Genomic DNA, 17173 nt, shown 5'->3' with positions numbered 1-17173 from the left:
CCACCCACACTCTGACATCACTGATAAACACCCATTTCTTAAAGGTACATTTCTTAAACACCCATTTTTTAAATGTACTCTCACATGACGCCTGGCTAAGAATGTTTTAATCACCAGCCTTAGCTGATAGTGAGAGTCCAGAGCTGCTCACTCCAGGGTTTTAACAGAACTAAATTAAAATGGATTCTGTGCTGCTTCTTCGCAGAAATCTCGGAAGCACTCTCCCAATCAAACTTGTAAACTGAATGTGCCCTGGAATTTCAGGAGCATTGGTTAGCTGCTAGCCAAGTCCATCAAAATGATATCACTGGACTATGCCACATAGCACACTGCACTGAGGGCAGTTCTCTTGGGCCAGTTCAAGTAGCACCAGAGGGGTTTCAGTTTAAAACCAAAGCCTGCAATTTCATAGCAGCCAACAAGACAGAAATTAAAAAGGAAAACAAGGGGCAGGTAAGGATTCATAAGAGGTTCCTTACAACATGGCTATAATGGGTATCGCTAAAACAGTACCCATTAACAAATTGTTATTCATAATACATTCAACATCAATACTATATACATGTGTTAATCCCCTGAGCTGGCATCCAGGCAACCTATGGTTGTGACGGGCTAATTAGATGTTCATTTGTAACCCACAGTGGGACCATTCCCTCGCTAATCTGCCTCAGATTTTCTCACACCTGACCAAGCACCCATGATCCATTGGTGCTACAAACATCGTTCTTATTTTCATCATCCAAAATAGTTTTCCCAATTAATTGATTACTTTTTTAAAAAGAAAGAAATTTAGAGTACCCAATTCATTTTTTCCAATTAAGGGGCAATTTAGCATGGCCAATCCACCTACCCTGCACATCTTTGGGTTGTGGGGGTGAAATCCACGCAAACACAGGGAGAATGTGCAAACTCCACACGGTCAGTGACCCAGAGCCGGGATCGAACCTGGGACCTCGGCGCCGTGATGCAGCAGTGCTACTCACTGCGCCACCGTGCTGCCCCCCAATTAATTTATTAATGGAGATTGCATGATTTCCCAATAGAGCGGCCAAGTTTTAAATTACCCAGGTCTGTACCCAGTTGAGTTCACTGAATCCCTTTCCCCTTCCCCAGAATCCTTTTTGCTGTAAGCTGAACGTTCGGACCTTCAGGTTAACAGTTGCTAGATCAATAGAATTAATCATTGTAGTTCTGGTATTAAATGCCGTAGTGGTATTCGTCAAGCTGCATTTTAACCTGTTTTGTTCCTCGGTGCAGCTATTGGCCATGTCTCGCCGTTATAATGGGCAGCTTCGGTCATTGAGGTAGGCTATGTCTGTAATGTTTAGGACTACGGGCACCAGCTCATGGTGACATTATCATAGAAAATCTTATTCTCATTAATTAATACAACCCCATCTCTGGTCCTGGACTCGTGGTTGGATGAAGTGGGCCAGTTGGCACGGGTGGTGACGAGGTCTTGACTGCTTCTTCTGTGGTGATGTCGAGCGAGCGGGTACACCTCCCATTCCTGTGGTCATCAGTCCCACGAGAATCGATACGGCTGTTAACATTCTATAAACTTAAACAAATGCCCGCCCCAGTCGTCACCGGTTGGCTACTGCTAATGTTCTAAAAAACAAGATCAATTAGTGAGGTGCTTTGGTTGTGACCAGTGTTTCTAGCGCCCACATCCTTGGATGTCCAGCATGTATCCCTGGTCATAGTTACTTTGCACGGTCCCACTCACTTGGGTGGAATCCGGGTTTGTCAGCTGATAACATTTTCTTTTAAAGTAGTTTTCACATTCCAGAATTGTCACTAATTCAAACAGCAGTGTGGTTGGCTTTTAGATTTCCATTACATGTATTTCATCTCCTCTTCAAAAGAAGCCTTGTCCTTGTATCCATAGAAACCATCTCAATTCCCTTTTACTTTCATCCCGCCTTGTCCAACTATCACCCATCTTGTTCTTGCTCTCCATTCACTCCGCCGTAATCCGGCGACAAACAGGGTCACATCAACCTCCTCGAACGGATCTTTACCCTATTCACTTCCTCAGCTTCCATCTGCAAATACAGACATGACCCTTTTCCTGAATGTCCAGAGATCCCACTCAATGATACTGGGATGTTTCCCTCATCCTTAACTACTGTAATTCACCCATTGAAGGAATAGACTCTTCCCTCTAGCGTCTGACACTGTTTTCAAAAACAACAATCATTTTCACAGCTGTAAATTTCAAACAGTTCATTCTCTTGTCGCTCGAGGACCTCAAAGACAGAACACTGCAAACTCCCAATCCCTCACTGCAAATTTAGACACACACAGTTATCACTTTTCATAATTCCCTAGAAATATGGGACACATATTAAACAGGCAAGGAGTAAAACTGAGACGACACATGAGCAGACTATAGGGAGCTAACAAGTCATTAGATCGCTCACACAAACAGCACTTACACACACACAAGGAATCATACACACACAAGGAATCATTCACACAGGAAAGGATTTGTGTTCATTTTCTCTCTATTCTTTGTTGTCCTTTCTTAATTATCTTAACCTCACTAGTGACTGGGTGGGATTTAGATTGTGGGAAACAGATTGTTACATTTTGTCAAAAATAAAGAAATTACCACCTGCAAAAATGCTTGTTCCTTATTTGGGGAGATGTGATAAACATGATATATTTCTCACACTGATTCCAAATTGCCCTGAATTACGCTGAAAATTTCCACTTTTAACTGGTCTTGTTGAATTCCTACAAATCCACAATTAAACTTTATTTAAATTAAAATAGACATCTACAGAATCACAGACACACAATTTTCTAGGCGATTTAAAACAAATCTGCTGTCTCCTGAAATGGTTAATTTCCCTACAGAACCTAAAGGGACAGGAAGACTTGGCACGCAATGTGTGTCCCCTTTCGCAATTTAGAACATCTTTTGGCCTATTTGCTTCAATTTCATTTCTGTTGTCTATCCTTTTCCCCTTCAATTTCCAATATTTGCTACTTAACCAAAGTTGCAAGCGATATTTTGTGAAATGAGCTGTTAACTGACTCTCAACATTTTTATCACCCAAATGTACTGGGGAGTTAAAATTGGATTGCTGCCAAACTCGTCTTATCTTTGTTTTGGAACAGACTTACTGAAACATGGGTTACTTACTTTCAAACCTATCTCATAAATCCAAGCGGTTGGAATTTTATTTCAATCAGAGTTTCACATTAGATGAAGTTTAGTTTCCTATCCAAACTAATTGTAAACATTTTTTTAGAACCTCTTACTAGCATCTCAAAGGGAACAGTAAATTCATTTGTTACATTTTTAACTATAACTGTTGTTAACTCGCCAGGACGAGGGGAGAATATATGACTGAATGTTTAGGGCAGCCTCTCCCTTGGTAATCGCAGGAGGAGCTGTACTTGTCCTTGTCAACTTGTCAACTTTGGTTTAAAGTTTGCAAAAATGCTTTTTCACAGACGGAGTTTTCCTTTGAGACACAAGCCTGTATTTCATTTCCAGCAGTCCAGCTGAATGGTTTCATTTTATCGTTCAGTTTCCTGTGTCTTCAGGCAGGTAAAGTGACACCATTGCCTTTCCTCAGCAAATTTGTGTTCCTTCAGGATTCGTCTTACCCTGTGGGTTTACTAAATGTCTCTCCTTTTCCTTCAATTCTCAATATCTATTGGTTCTGGCCACAGGGAGATGAGGCTCAGTATCCTCGGCCCAATGGCGATTGGTGATTGTGTTTTATCCACTGGGGCGGCCCCACCCTATCTGCCCAACTGTGTTGCTGCAAACTGCAGCCACCGGCTGGACTGGATTGTCTCATTCCTTTGTCTAATTCTTCACTAAATATAGGCTGCTCAAAATTATTACCCCTTTTGTTCTCTATCCTTCTTCTGACCCATCCACCAGCTTTCCTGTTCCCCAGCCGTAAGGTGTGGGTCCCAACCATCTTTCTGCATTAACTGAGATTGATGTTCCGCTATGAACCCTGTGATGGAGCTCACGGCTCCTCAATCAGAACCCGGGACATTCTCTTTCTTTTTGTATTCGGCATTATTTATTTATTTATTTTCTGATGCGATGGAGAAAGAAATATAACAAATAGACAAAAGTAAAGAAAATGCAGTGAACTATGCGGCTTCAACTACACTCGAGTGAGCATTGGCCCACTTGCATGGCTTCAACAACCCGAAGCATGGTACATTGGCGAGACCATGCAGACGCTGCGACAACGAATGAACGGACATCGCGCAACAATCACCAGGCAGGAATGTTCCCTTCCAGTCGGGGAACACTTCAGCAGTCAAGGGCATTCAGCCTCTGATCTCCGGGTAAGCGTTCTCCAAGGCGGCCTCAGGACCCGCGACAACGCAGAATCGCCGAGCAGAAACTTATAGCCAAGTTCCGCACACATGAGTGCGGCCTCAACCGGGACCTGGGATTCATGTCACATTACATTCATCCCCCACCATCTGGCCTGCGAAATCCTACCAACTGTCCTGGCTTGAGACAATTCACACCTCTTTAACCTGGGGTTACCCCATCTCTGGATCTGTAAAGATTTAATCACCTGCTAATGCTCGCATTCCTAGCATTGTTTGGCATCTTTGAATTTGTCTATATACGTGTTTCTGGAACAGACCTCTTCATTCACCTGAGGAAGGAGCAGCGCTCCGAAAGCTAGTGACATCGAAATAAACCTACTTTAACCTGGTGTTGTAAGACTTCGTACTGTGCTCACCCCAGTCCAACGCTGGCATCTCCACATCATTTCAACAACCTGTGCAGCTTCAACCAGACGCTCGAGTGAGCGTTGGCCCATCTCCGCAGCTTCGAATCCGTCAGTCACGTTAGCGTGGCTTCAACCAAAATGGTCCGCCTGCGTTCATTCCCTGGTGCGCGGTTTCAGATAGACACTTGAATGAACGTCAGTCACGCCTGTGCAGCTTTGTCAATGTTGGTCACAGCTAGACACAGTGTTCGAGCTGGGAGGGCCAGGCACGTCGAGGATCACTGGGCGTGGGGATGGGGGGGCACCACGCCACCAGGAGTGGGATAATGTACAGCACAATAAATACCTCTTTGCACAAACATTATATTATGATGCCTCTGTCACTTTCTTCTGCAATGTGGGCTGATCCCCGGTCCCTTTGCCCATCTCTCCAGGCATCCCCCCCCCCACCTGATGTGGCACCCACCCACCCTCTGGCCGTGGACGTCCCTGAGGCTCTGTCCAATCCCCTGGGTGTGCAGATGCTGCGTGTATGCTCTTGTCTCCTGCAGTGTTCAGGCACAGTGTCCAGGCATCAAGGTTTGATTGCAATGCTAGACAATGACTCCCACATGCTACAAGGCCTGCCCACCCACGGGAATCCACTTGGCATCTGTGAAGGGCTCACTTTAAGGGCGCACAATTGCCAATTCCCGATCAGCAATAGCCTTCAGCCACACAGCCAGAGGCCTCAGCAGTTGATGGGGTTATCGGTGGTCGTTGGGGCAGATGGGCAGGGACAAGGGTTGGCTCTGGAATGGGAACACATGATCCAGGGGTTGGCATGGTGGTGCCCATGTAGTTGCCACCCCCAGAGCCTCCCCTCACCCCTTGGTGACCCACCCCTGCAGAAGGTCCCCCACCCCCCGAGTACTGGGGCAGCATGCCCAGTGCCCCCGGGCTCTTTGCCTGTGAGCAAAGATGGCTACTCACCTCGGCTCACCACAGGAGTCCTTCTGCCTGGTGTTATGGGAGAAGCGTTTTCAGAACCCCAAAATGTATCATGGAGTTCAACCAACCTCCCCCTTTAATGGATTGCTGCTTTTGAAACACGTGGCTTGTTCCCCAGGTGTGATATTACAATTATGGACATGTGGTTTTTAACACAAAACAATGTTTATTCTATGAACTCAACTTAACCTTTTAAATAAACATTGGATCCCTTAACACCCCTTACTTCAAAGACAACCCCGAAAATAATACAACACTAAATAATCCCTCAAAATGTTCCTTCAAACATCCAAAAGACTTCAAACCTTCAAAACAGTAACACACCAGGTCACAGAATATATATATTTTCTGTTGGGTGGGAGAGAGAAGCAGCTTGGTTGACTTGAGCTCCAGCACCTTGCTTTTCTTCCTGCAGCTCACTGGAAACACACAGACACATCCAAGCTGCTTTCTCAAACTGAAACCAAAAGCAGAAGTGAGCTCAGCTCCTCCTTGTGACATCACTTCAGTAATATGATCAGCTTAATCTGTTAAAGGTTCATTTCTTAAAGGTACTCTAACATGACACTGGTTTCAGCTTTTCAAAAGAAATACTATTCGGCGCCAGTGTGAGCACTTGCTGAAGAGGCCGCTGAATGACGGGAGGCCATTGGATCTGGGGTAGCTCTTGTTAATTGTATAGAAATGGGGCTGAAGTGGTGATAATTGGTTTCTCACCTCGCTACGGCGAGATCCTGATTTCACCAAGGGGAATGGGCCGGTTGCATCGCAAACTGTTTGGCGCCTGGCGCGGATCTCGTTTTGGGCATTTCCCGCTGTTCAGCGGCCTCGTTCCTCTTAATCGAGAGCGCAATGAGGCCGGAGAATCGCGCCCATAGTCTATAGTGTCAGTCGTGGCTCAGTGGGCAGCTCTCTCACCTCTGAGTTAGAAGTGTGTGGGATCAAATCCCAGTCCAGAGACCTGAGGACAAAACTCCAATCCAACATTCCTGGTCCCAGCACTGAGGGAGTGCTGCACTGTCAGAACAGCGTTCTTTCAAATAAGATGTTAAACTGAGGCCCTGTCTGCCCCTCTCAGGTGGGTGTAAAAGTTCCCACAGCCACTATTTTGAAGAAGAGCAGGGGAGTTATCCCCGGTGTCCTGGTCAATATTTATCCCTCAATCAACATCACTAAAACACATCATCGGCTCATTATCATTTGCTGTTTGTGGAAACTTTGGATACTAAGGGGCAATTTAGCGTGGCCAGTCCACCTAAACTTTGCGCATCTTTGGACTATGGGAGGAAGCCAGAGCACCCGGAGGAAACTCAAGCAGACACAGGGAGAACATACAAACTCCACACATCTCTCATTACTTAGACATGAATACAACAGAACTGTTTCTTACTATCCCTTTATCTGATTCTATATAATCCCTTATTTGTGGTTTCAAATGTTGAGGCTAATCAGAGCTTGAAGGTCTCTCTTGCCAGTACATTTATCCTCATTGCACATTCTTTACATACTCAAAGTGAGCATTACATTTTTACAGCAATTTAAACTGTCTTTTAACGTAACAATTGATTTATTAACTAACTCAATTAAAGCTCACTACTTATTCAATCATCTGTTTCTGACAGGTAGCTAATTAATACAGTAATCTTCAATTAATACATTTGGTTAATACAGGATACAGTAGTTCAAAAAGTCAGTTTTGTAGAATACAATAGCTTACTTTCTTACTAATTTTGATCAGATGGAACAATGAACCTTATTCTTGAGCCAGATTTTGGCAGTATATGATGACCAGTAGCTTTTCAAAATTTTGGAATGAGTAGTTTAAACAATTTCCACTACTTCAGCAGTTTCTGGAAACATTTTGATTTACACAGTATTCATTTTTTAATTAGAAGTCCACTCATGTGCTAGAATTTAACACCGCTTCCTTGACCTTGTTACTTATGGATGAAGGTTATTTTTAAATTAAATTTTGTCACGAAGCATACCCATCGTTCCCCACATGATAGCAGTGACTACACTTCAAAAGCACTTCACTGGATGTAAAATGTGTTAGGAGATCCTGTGGTCATGAAAGGTGCTATAGAAATGTAATTTCATTTTAGAAATAGTCCCCAGACTTGGACATATCATCCTCGGCCCACTCACAATGATCATTAATAAAGATTGAGTCGTAGTTTTGTGTAACAACCATGCCTTTCACTCCATTTCAAATACCTTGTGAAAAACCAAACATAGGATATTGTGAAATTATTTAATTTGAAACAGAACGAGTTATTCTGATTTGAGATTCACAGCCTGACAATTGTGCAGGAAGTAAATTCAACTATAGCTTTCAAAATGGAACTGGACACACTCTGGAAAGAAGTATAAACTTTCAGGGTACTGGGATTAATTAGATAGTTCATTCAAAGAGGCAGAATGGGGACGATGGGCAGAATGGCCTTCGCTCTCTGAAACCAATTTGCATTTAAAGAAATTGGTAAACATCTGGAGCCCATTCCCTACGATGGGGGTAGAAGCAGAGATGATGGAATGTTTCCAAAAGGAAATTGGATGGGGACCTGAGGGAAATAAAACGACAGGGATAGAACAAGGCGATGGTGAGATCTACAGAGAGCCAGCATGGACTCAATGGGCCCATTGGCCCCATTCCCAACCCTAATTCCTGTTTGATCTAAAAAGAGAAAATTCAGATGCTCCAGTCTCTCCAACTCACTGAAGTCCGTCATCCCTGGTACCATTCTTGTAAATCTCCTCTGCACCCTCTCTTTTCCTCTTCACATTCCTATAGCAGCTTTTCCAGTCAGTTTTTATGTTTCTCACCAGTTTGCTCTCTCATTCTATCTTCTCTTTATCAGTTTCTTGATCCTCCTTTGCTGAATTCTAAACCAAGTTCCCAATCCTCAGGCTTACTACTATTTAACTTTCCTTGTTAGCAACTGTTGTATCACTTTTCCTGTTGGATTTCTGTTCCCAAAAAGAATCTATATTTGGTGTATATATGAGAAATGAGAGGCGCCAAAGTTCCGGCAAGGGAGAGGGAGAAAGTGAAATAGAGGGAGAGAGCGCCTCGTGCGAGGGGCAATGTTGAGAAGGTGGACCCTTCATAGATAACCTCAGCCAGTACGACAGTTGAACCCCTGCTATTGGAATCACTCCACATCGTGAACCAGTCATCCAGCTAACTGACCCCCCTCCCCCTCCCCCCCCCCCGGCAGATATATAATAATTCCTTAAATATTAGCTATTGCCTGTCTCTCATTATACCATTTAATGTGGTTTCCCAGTCCCCCTCAGACAACTTGCCCCTCATACCCTGATGGTGTTTCTCACAGAAGAAAACTCAGATAAATTCAACAAAAACATGTAACCACCAGGGCCCATCGTCATGGCAATGTGGTATAATTTGGGAGGATCCAAACAGAAATGCAAACTAAATATCGGCTCACTTCCAAACACCCCTTCACTCTGATCCTTGTGAAATTTGAAACAAGGAATTTGCAACAAGGCTCAAAGAGCGTCAGCCCACCGGAGGCAAAGCCGTGAGACCGGCCAGTCCAGCAGAAAGAAACCCTACGGCCATCCCCATTGACCAACTCTCAAAATGAACAAAATTCAGTCCTAGATGTAATTGAAGCAGATACAATAACAGAGAATCCAACCCCTGTAATCACTTGTGAACTTGTTGGTGTCTCAGCAGGTGCAATGAATCAAGCGTTCCCTTCCCTCAGCGCGGGGTGATCGGCTTCTCCCCAGTGTGAACTCGCTGGTGTTTCTTCAGGCTGGATAACTGAGCGAATCCCTTCCCTCACTGAGGGGTGATCGGCTTCTCCCCAGTGTGAACTCGCTGGTGTTTCTTCAGGCTGGATAACTGAGTGAATCCCTTCCCACACTGAGAGCAGGGGAATGGCCTCTCCCCAGTGTGAATTTGTTGGTGTGACTTCAGACTGGACAACTGAGTGAATGCCTTCCTACACTGAGTGCAGGTAAAAGGCTTCTCCCCAGTGTGAACTCGCTGGTGTATCCGCAGGTGGGATGAATCTCTGAATCCCTTCCCACACTGGGAGCAGGTGAACGGTTTCTCCCTGGTGTGCACTCGCTGATGTGTCCGCAGGGTAGATGAATCACTGAATCCCTTCTCACACACCATGCATATGAATGGCCTCCCTCCAGTGTGGACTCGCTGGTGTCTCCGCAGGCTGGATAACTGAGTGAATCCCTTCCCACATTGAGAGCAGGTGAACGGCCTCTCCCCAGTGTGAACCCGCTGATGTTTCTTCAGGCTGGATAACTCAGTGAATCCCTTCCCACACTGGGAGCAGGGGAATGGCCTCTCCCTGGTGTGAACTCGCTGATGTGACTGCAGGTTAGATAACTGAGTGAATCTCTGTCCACACCGAGAGCAGGTAAACGGCCTCTCCCCAGAGTGAACTCGCTGGTGTGATGTCAGACTGGAAAATTGAGTGAATCCTTTCCCACACTGAGAGCAGGTGAACGGCCTCTCCCCAGTGTGAACCCGCTGGTGTTTCTTCAGGCTGGAGAACTGAGCGAATCCCTTCTCACACTGAGAGCAGGTGAACGGCCTCTCACCAGTGTGGCTGCGTCGATGAATCTCCAGCTGAGATGGGACACTATATGCCTTCCCACAATCCCCACATTTCCACGGTTTCTCCATGTTTTGGGTCTCCTTGTGTCTCTCCAGGTCAGAGAGACAATCAGTTGAAGCCTTGACCACACACAAACTGGTGAAGGGCTGGTTTAGCTCAGTGGCTAGACAGCTGGTTTATGATGCAGAACAAGGCCAGCAGCGCGGGTTCAATTCCCGTACCAGCTTACCCGAACAGGCGCCGGAATGTGGCGGCGAGGGGCTTTTCACAGTAACTTCATACTTGTGACAATAAAAGATTATTATTAAACACGAGTATGGTCTCTCCCCGCTGTGAATGGTGTGATGTCTTTTTCAGGCAGTGTAACAGGTTAAAGCTCTTTCCACAGTCAGTGTTCTGGAACACTCTCACTCGGGTGTGTGTGTCTCGGTGCTTTTCCAGTCACACTGATGGTTAAAATCTTTTGAAGCCGCCAGATTGGGCAAACATTTCTCCTTCTAGATTCAAAGGCCGATGATACTCAGATTCCAAGGTATCGAGTGAGTCTGTAAGACCGAGACATGATAATTGAAATTTCTGTCTGTAATTCCTCCTCTTGTAATATCTGTAAAAGGAGTTTACAAAAGTCAACACTCAGTATAGGATAGAAATTCAGAACAGAGAATTCTAGTTTCTATGGAACATTGCTTCCTCTCATTCCCCAATACCTCGTCTCCAATACCTATTCCCCAGACCTAGTCTCCAGGGAGCGGACTTGGAGGGACGGAGTTTCGGAGCTGTGACTGTAGGAAGGATGAGCTCGCTGACCACTGCACCCTGGTACAGGAGGCCATTCAAGCGGGGAGAGAAAGTGGTAGCTGACGGGGATTCTGTAATTAGGGAACTGATTCCCTTTGGAAGCAGGACCGAGAGTCCCACATGGTATGTTGCCTGCCTGGTGCCAGGGTGAGGGGCATCTCTAACCGGCTTGAAAGGATATTGGAGAGGGAGGGGGAGGATCCAGTTGTTGGGGTCCACATTGGGACAAACAATATCGGCAAGACTCGGAAAGAGGACCTGTTTGGGAATATCAGGAACTCGGAACAAAATTAAAGAACAGATCCTCAAGGGTTATAATCTCTGGATTATTCCCCAAGCCATGTGTAATTTGGCATAGGGACGAGAAAATTAGGGAAGTAAACACGTGGCTAAAGGAGTGGTGCAGGAAAGAAGGGTTCCATTTCATGGGGCACTGGCATCAGTATTGGGACAGGAGGGATCTGTACAGTTGGGACGGTCTCCACCTGAACCGATCTGGGACCAGTGTCCTCCCGGAACGGATAAATAGGGAGGTAACAAGGACTTTAAACTAACAAATGGTGGGGGAGGGGAAGGTCTCAGGGGAACTCAATACAGTTCCAAAAACAAGTAGCAGCATGGTCTGGACTGGACAAATAGACCGGTTATAAAGTTTACAGGAGGGACAGAGAATACAGCAGAGTGGGTGGAGTAGCCTTACTGATTAGAAATACTATCACCTCAATGGTGAGGATTGGATTTGTTAATTGTCACGTGTATCGAGATACAATGAAAAGTATTGTTCTGCATACAGTTCAGACAGATCATTCCATACATGAGAACAATACATCGGGCAAACATAAATACACAGGGGGCCTTCTCCTCCTCCAAAATAGCCCCGTAAACCGGCAATACTACCCCTTCCCCAGACCCCCTGTCGTCAGCACCTCCTCCAGCAATGTGGAAGCCGGCTTTACTTCGAAGTTCTGTATCTCCTTTCTGGCAAAGTCTCGAATCTGCATGTATCTAAATATTTCCCCTTGCTCCAGCCCATACCTCGCTCCCAGTTCCTTCAATCCCGCAAAAAGACCCCCAAGAAATAAATCTTTTAGTGCCCTAATTACTTTCCAATCCCATCTCCGACAATTTCCAACCCCACTTCCCTATCTCAAATCTATGGTTATCCTCTCCTTTTTTAAGGAGAAAGTCGACATAGCTTTATGACAGGAAACTCATCTGGACGATGAGGAACACTTTAAATTGGGGTGGGATTAGGTGGGGCAGGTTTTTTCATCTCCTTTTCATCTACTTGATAGCAGGGGTGTTGCAATCCTTATTAATAAAAATATCTCTTTTAAGGTTGAAACCTGCACCAAGGACAAAGGAGGTAGATATGTGATCATTAGAGGTTCGGTGCATGGAGATATTGTTTCAATAATGAATGTTTATGGATCGCCAAATTACTCCCCGGAGGCCTTTGTGGATTTGCAGAGTTAGCTTCAACTAACTCTTTCGTGGTTGGCGACTTCACCTGTCCCTTAAATCCTCTGGTAGATAAGCTCCCGGTTACCAGGAAAGCCCCCCCCCCCCCCCCCCCCCCCCCCCCAATGCTGCTAGGGCGTTGGCCTTTACTTGTGAGGAGGTGGGTTATGTGGATGTTTGGAGCACTTTGCACCTGAGGGGAGGAGATTTTACCTTCTTTCTAGTCCTAATCAATGTCACACTAGAATCAACGACATTTTTATGTCAAGGACGATCCTACACCTGGTGTCCTCTTGCACCAAAGTGAACATCGATTGTGGACCATTCCCCTGTTTCTCTGGAATTCTACTCGAGGGTTCACCCCCAGGTCGAGAATGTGGACGGTTGCTGCCTCTCTGATAAGAGATATTTCATTTACTATGCATTTTAAGAACGAGTTTGAGTTCTTCCTTTGGATTAACTTGACCCCTGGTATTCCCCCTCCATTTTATGGGAGACGTGTAAAGTTTATGCTCGGATGCTGAAGAACCAGCAATGTCTGGGGGTTTGTTTCACGAAGGCCGAGCAGAATTATGAGGAGATCTCAAATAAGCTATTGCTGAAGGAGGTTAATGCGGCAAGAGTGGCTTTGGACTCCGTATTGATTCAGCAGGTTGAGAAAGGTTTGCGAGGCAGACGTTGTACGAGTTTGGGAATAAACTGAGCAAATACTTGACCTGTTGACAAAGAAAAAGGCCGACATTGGAACAATTCCCTCTGTGTGACGTGGGGGAGGGAAAAGGGTTGTGAGGACAGAGGAGATAAACAGGGATTTGGGGAATTCTATACAGGATTATAAAGTCTCTGAAGTCTGGTGAAGTGTTGTTGGATATGGAGCATTTATTCTCTTCCCTGAAGCTTACGGAGGCCTCAGAAAGCCAGTGTGAGCCTCTTAATGCTCCCCTTTCTAGGGAAGAGGTCTCAAAGGCCATGAAGGAGCTGCAGCCGGGTAAAGCCCCGGGACCGCAATGGCTGTGGGTGTGAGTTTTATCGGGCGCTTGAGGATTTGTTGTTGGACCCATTGATGGGTATGTATTGTCACTCTTTTGACTCAGGGATGCTGCCATCGACTCTTCGGGAGGCTACTATCTCTTTGATTCTGAAGGACCCAGAGGAGTGTGTCTCTTATTGGCCAATATCTCTTTTGAATCTTGACTTCAAATTACGATCTAAAGTTTTGGCGAGCAGGCTGGAGGACATCCTTCCAACAATCGTGTGGGGGCGGGGGGACCAGTCTGGGTTTATAAGGGGGAAGACTTTCCAGTAACAATGTTGGAAGGTTGCTGAATGTGATTCAGGCTTTCCAGAAATACACAGTGGATGGGCTGGTGATCTCCTTCGACGCAGAGAAAGTTTTTGCTCGAGCCTCCATGAATGTCTTTAAGAGAGAGAGAGATCTGGACCAAGCTTTCCAGAGTCTGCACCCTCCCTGGATTCACTTCCTTTCCCTTCAGTTGCTGCAAGTCACCAATTGAAGGTGAGAATGAGAAAAGAAATGGAAAGGGGGAGAAAAGAGTTTTACTCACAGATGTTGCAGACAGGAGGATATTTCAGTCTGTGTGAAGGTCAAACTCCATTCACACAAAGCCCGCACTGATTGCCTGGAGTACCACAGTCCTTCCGGTCATCCAATCTTTCCCATTGGTCAACGCTTCAGCAGGAAGGTCAGGGGTGAGCTTTCCCTCGCACATGCGCATTCTCTCCTCTCCCTCGGACATGCGCATTCTCTCCTCTCCCTCGGACATGCGCATCCCCGGGCCGGGGGGAGGGGAAATCACCGTGCGACTTCTCGGTCTGGCCGGAGCTGTCAGCCGGTTGCCTGGAAACCTTGTCTCGAGCAGGGGGAACAATGAATGGGGCGGAAGAAGGTTGTTGACCAATGGGAAGAGTTGGTGAACCGGAAGGACTCACTTCCACCATCCAATCAGCTCCCCCGTTGTTCGAACGTGGAAACTGGACAATGAGGAAAACTGGGGCCTCACACAGTTGTGAACTTCCTCTTGTCTCCAACATCTGTGAGTAAAACACTTTATTTTCTTCCTCTTTCCATTTCTTTTCTCATTCTGACCTTTAATTGGTCACCTGCAGCAACTGAAGGGAAAGGAAGTGAATCCAGGGAGGGTGCAGACTCTGCAAAGCTTGGCCCACGTCTCTCTCTCTGTGAAAGACATTGACATCCTTTGCTCCCTCAGCTTCTCACATTTATTTGTCTGGGTAAAAGGATGGTCCCTTTCCTAATGGTCACCATTAAAGGGCTGGTTACTCCAGGTGATGGTTGACATTTAAGGGGACAGTAAATTAATACCAGACAGAGACATTTCTCGTGCTGTTATATGGTACACATTAGAAAAATTATTTATGGTTCTGTAATAAAGTACAATCCAGTCATCTCTTCCCTTGGAGGGTTATTCATCTCTGGATCTTTCTTCCACAGGGACCAGTGGGGTGTGGGGGTCATTGAATATATTCACAGATGAGTTGGACAGATTTTTAATAAATTGTTATGTTTTAAATAATTTTTAAACACTGAATGCAACAGAATAACAAAACGAATCGTGGGCACAGAGTGGAACAAGAGATATTGCCAACATAAATCCAAGCAACATATTGCAGAATTAATTTGGAACAGGATATTTGAGAGACAAGAGCCTCAAGATGAAATACTAGATCAATTGAAGAACCAGTTAACAGGTTAAAGTAGTGAGTGGGGAAAGAGGGTAAGATTATATAACAATTCAGTTTGTAAACCCAAAAATTTCACAAACTGACTAACCGCATAATCAAATTAAAACGAATAACACAACATAGATGATATAGAACTCCAGTAGTGCAGAAGGCTATTCGCCCCTTCACATCTGCACTGAGACTCAGAAAGAGCATTTCACTGAGGCCCACTCCCCATCCTATCCTCGTAAGCCGGTGCATTGATCATGGTCAACCCACCTAACCTACACATCTTGGACACAAAGGGGCAAATTAGCGTGACCAATCCACTTTCGCTGCACATTTTGGACAGTGGGAGGAAACTGGAGCACCCGGAGGAAACACACAAAGACACAAGGAGAATATACAAACTCCACACAGACCGCCATCCAAGGATGGAATTGAACCTGTGTCCCTGGCACTGAAGTAGCAGTACTAACCACTGTGCCCTAAGTTAAATTGAATTCACTCATGGAAAGCCCAGGAGGAGCAAGTCAGTCAAATTGGAGGCTATGTATTTGAGATAGGAGTACCACACTTTACACAATGCATCAGACTCAGAATGAATTACAGACATTAAAAATTGAATGGAGATGCTTTCCATAATCAACCTATGCCAGTTTTGGATAAAGGGAGAACTGACTGGTCTGCTTCTGTATTGAGCCAGATAAATGTTGGCTCCATCCTAATCCAATCCCTTATGAACATAAGACGAGAGGCCAATTGATGAAGCCTGATTTTCGGGAGACCATCTTCTCCCTTCGCTCCTGGTGATTGGAGCTTAACAAACTTGACGCGAGGTTTCTTTATGTTCCAGGTAGAGTTATAGATGTTTACAGCTTGGAAACAGGCCCTTCAGCCCAGCTTTTCCATGTCGCCCAGTTTCTATCGCTAAACTAGTCCCACCTGCCAGCATTTGGCCCGTATCCCTCTGTACCCACCCTGCCCATGTAACTGTCTAACTGCTTGTTAAAGGACAAAATTGTACCCGTCTCTACCACTGACTATGGAAGCCATTCCAGATGCTCACCACCCTGTATGTAAAGAAACTTCTCCTCTGGTCTCTTTTGTATCTCTCTTCGCTCACCTTAAACCTATGCCTTCTAGTTCTAGACTCCTCCACCTTTGGGAAAATATGTTGACTATATACTTTATCTATGTTCCTCACTTTGTAGACTTCTATAAGGTCACACCTAAGCCTCCTACGCTCCAGGGAAAAATGTCCCAGCCTATCCATGTGCGGTCTCACCAATGTCTTGTCCAACTTCAATAAGAGATCACAACTCCTGTATTCAATATTCTAACCAATAAAACCGAGCATACTGACTGCCTTCTTCACCAGCCTGTCCACCTGCGACTCCACCTACAAGGAGCTATGAACCTGGACTCCGAGATCTCTTTGTTCTGTAACTCTCCCCAACTCCCTACCATTAACTGAGTAGGTCATGGCCTGATTTGATTAATTTCCCAAACGACTCTGGTCGACAGCAGTATAGGCAGCATTTGCAGAGGGTACAACAGTCTGGGCACACATTCATTTTAATGAAGGCAATCCTCCCTCACCATGAAATCGGAAGAGCCAACCACCAGGCAAGGTCCCACCTAATAGTCATCATCAGCTGTGGAAAGTTGACCTCACATAGCTGCCTAAAAGAGGGGCCATTGACATCCCCAGGTTTGAAAATGGCTTCGGGGGGGGGGGGGGGCACCTGAAGGGGAAGTTAGCAAGAGGAGGGGGATTACCCCTCAACCCCTCCCCACGGGCATGGCCTCCGACTCAGCAAAATTGATCTTGATACGAGAGAAGCCACTAAATCTATCCACTGCTCCAATAATGTCCAG

General features: G+C 45.6%; 1 protein-coding gene across 1 annotated transcript; it reads right to left on the bottom strand.

Annotated features, from left to right (window-relative positions):
- Window positions 1-5866: 5866 nt before the first annotated feature.
- LOC140422256 (uncharacterized) lies at window positions 5867-14502 on the bottom strand. The gene is made up of 2 exons (XM_072507299.1): window positions 14155-14502; window positions 5867-10934 (listed from the first exon to the last, which is right to left on the bottom strand). The coding sequence occupies exon 2, from the start codon at window positions 10396-10398 to the stop codon at window positions 9532-9534; it is 867 nt and encodes a 288-aa protein (XP_072363400.1). The 5' UTR covers window positions 10399-10934; window positions 14155-14502; the 3' UTR covers window positions 5867-9531.
- Between the last annotated feature and the right edge of the window lie 2671 nt (window positions 14503-17173).

The sequence above is a fragment of the Scyliorhinus torazame genome, chromosome 5, assembly GCF_047496885.1.
Source record: "Scyliorhinus torazame isolate Kashiwa2021f chromosome 5, sScyTor2.1, whole genome shotgun sequence".
NCBI classification, from domain to species: domain Eukaryota; kingdom Metazoa; phylum Chordata; class Chondrichthyes; order Carcharhiniformes; family Scyliorhinidae; genus Scyliorhinus; species Scyliorhinus torazame.
This window is presented reverse-complemented; position numbering and strand designations above follow the sequence as displayed.

Bases quoted from the DNA above. Each gene is read 5' to 3' on its own strand.
- LOC140422256 (XM_072507299.1), bottom strand. From the start codon at position 10,398: ATGGAGAAACCGTGGAAATGTGGGGATTGTGGGAAGGCATATAGTGTC.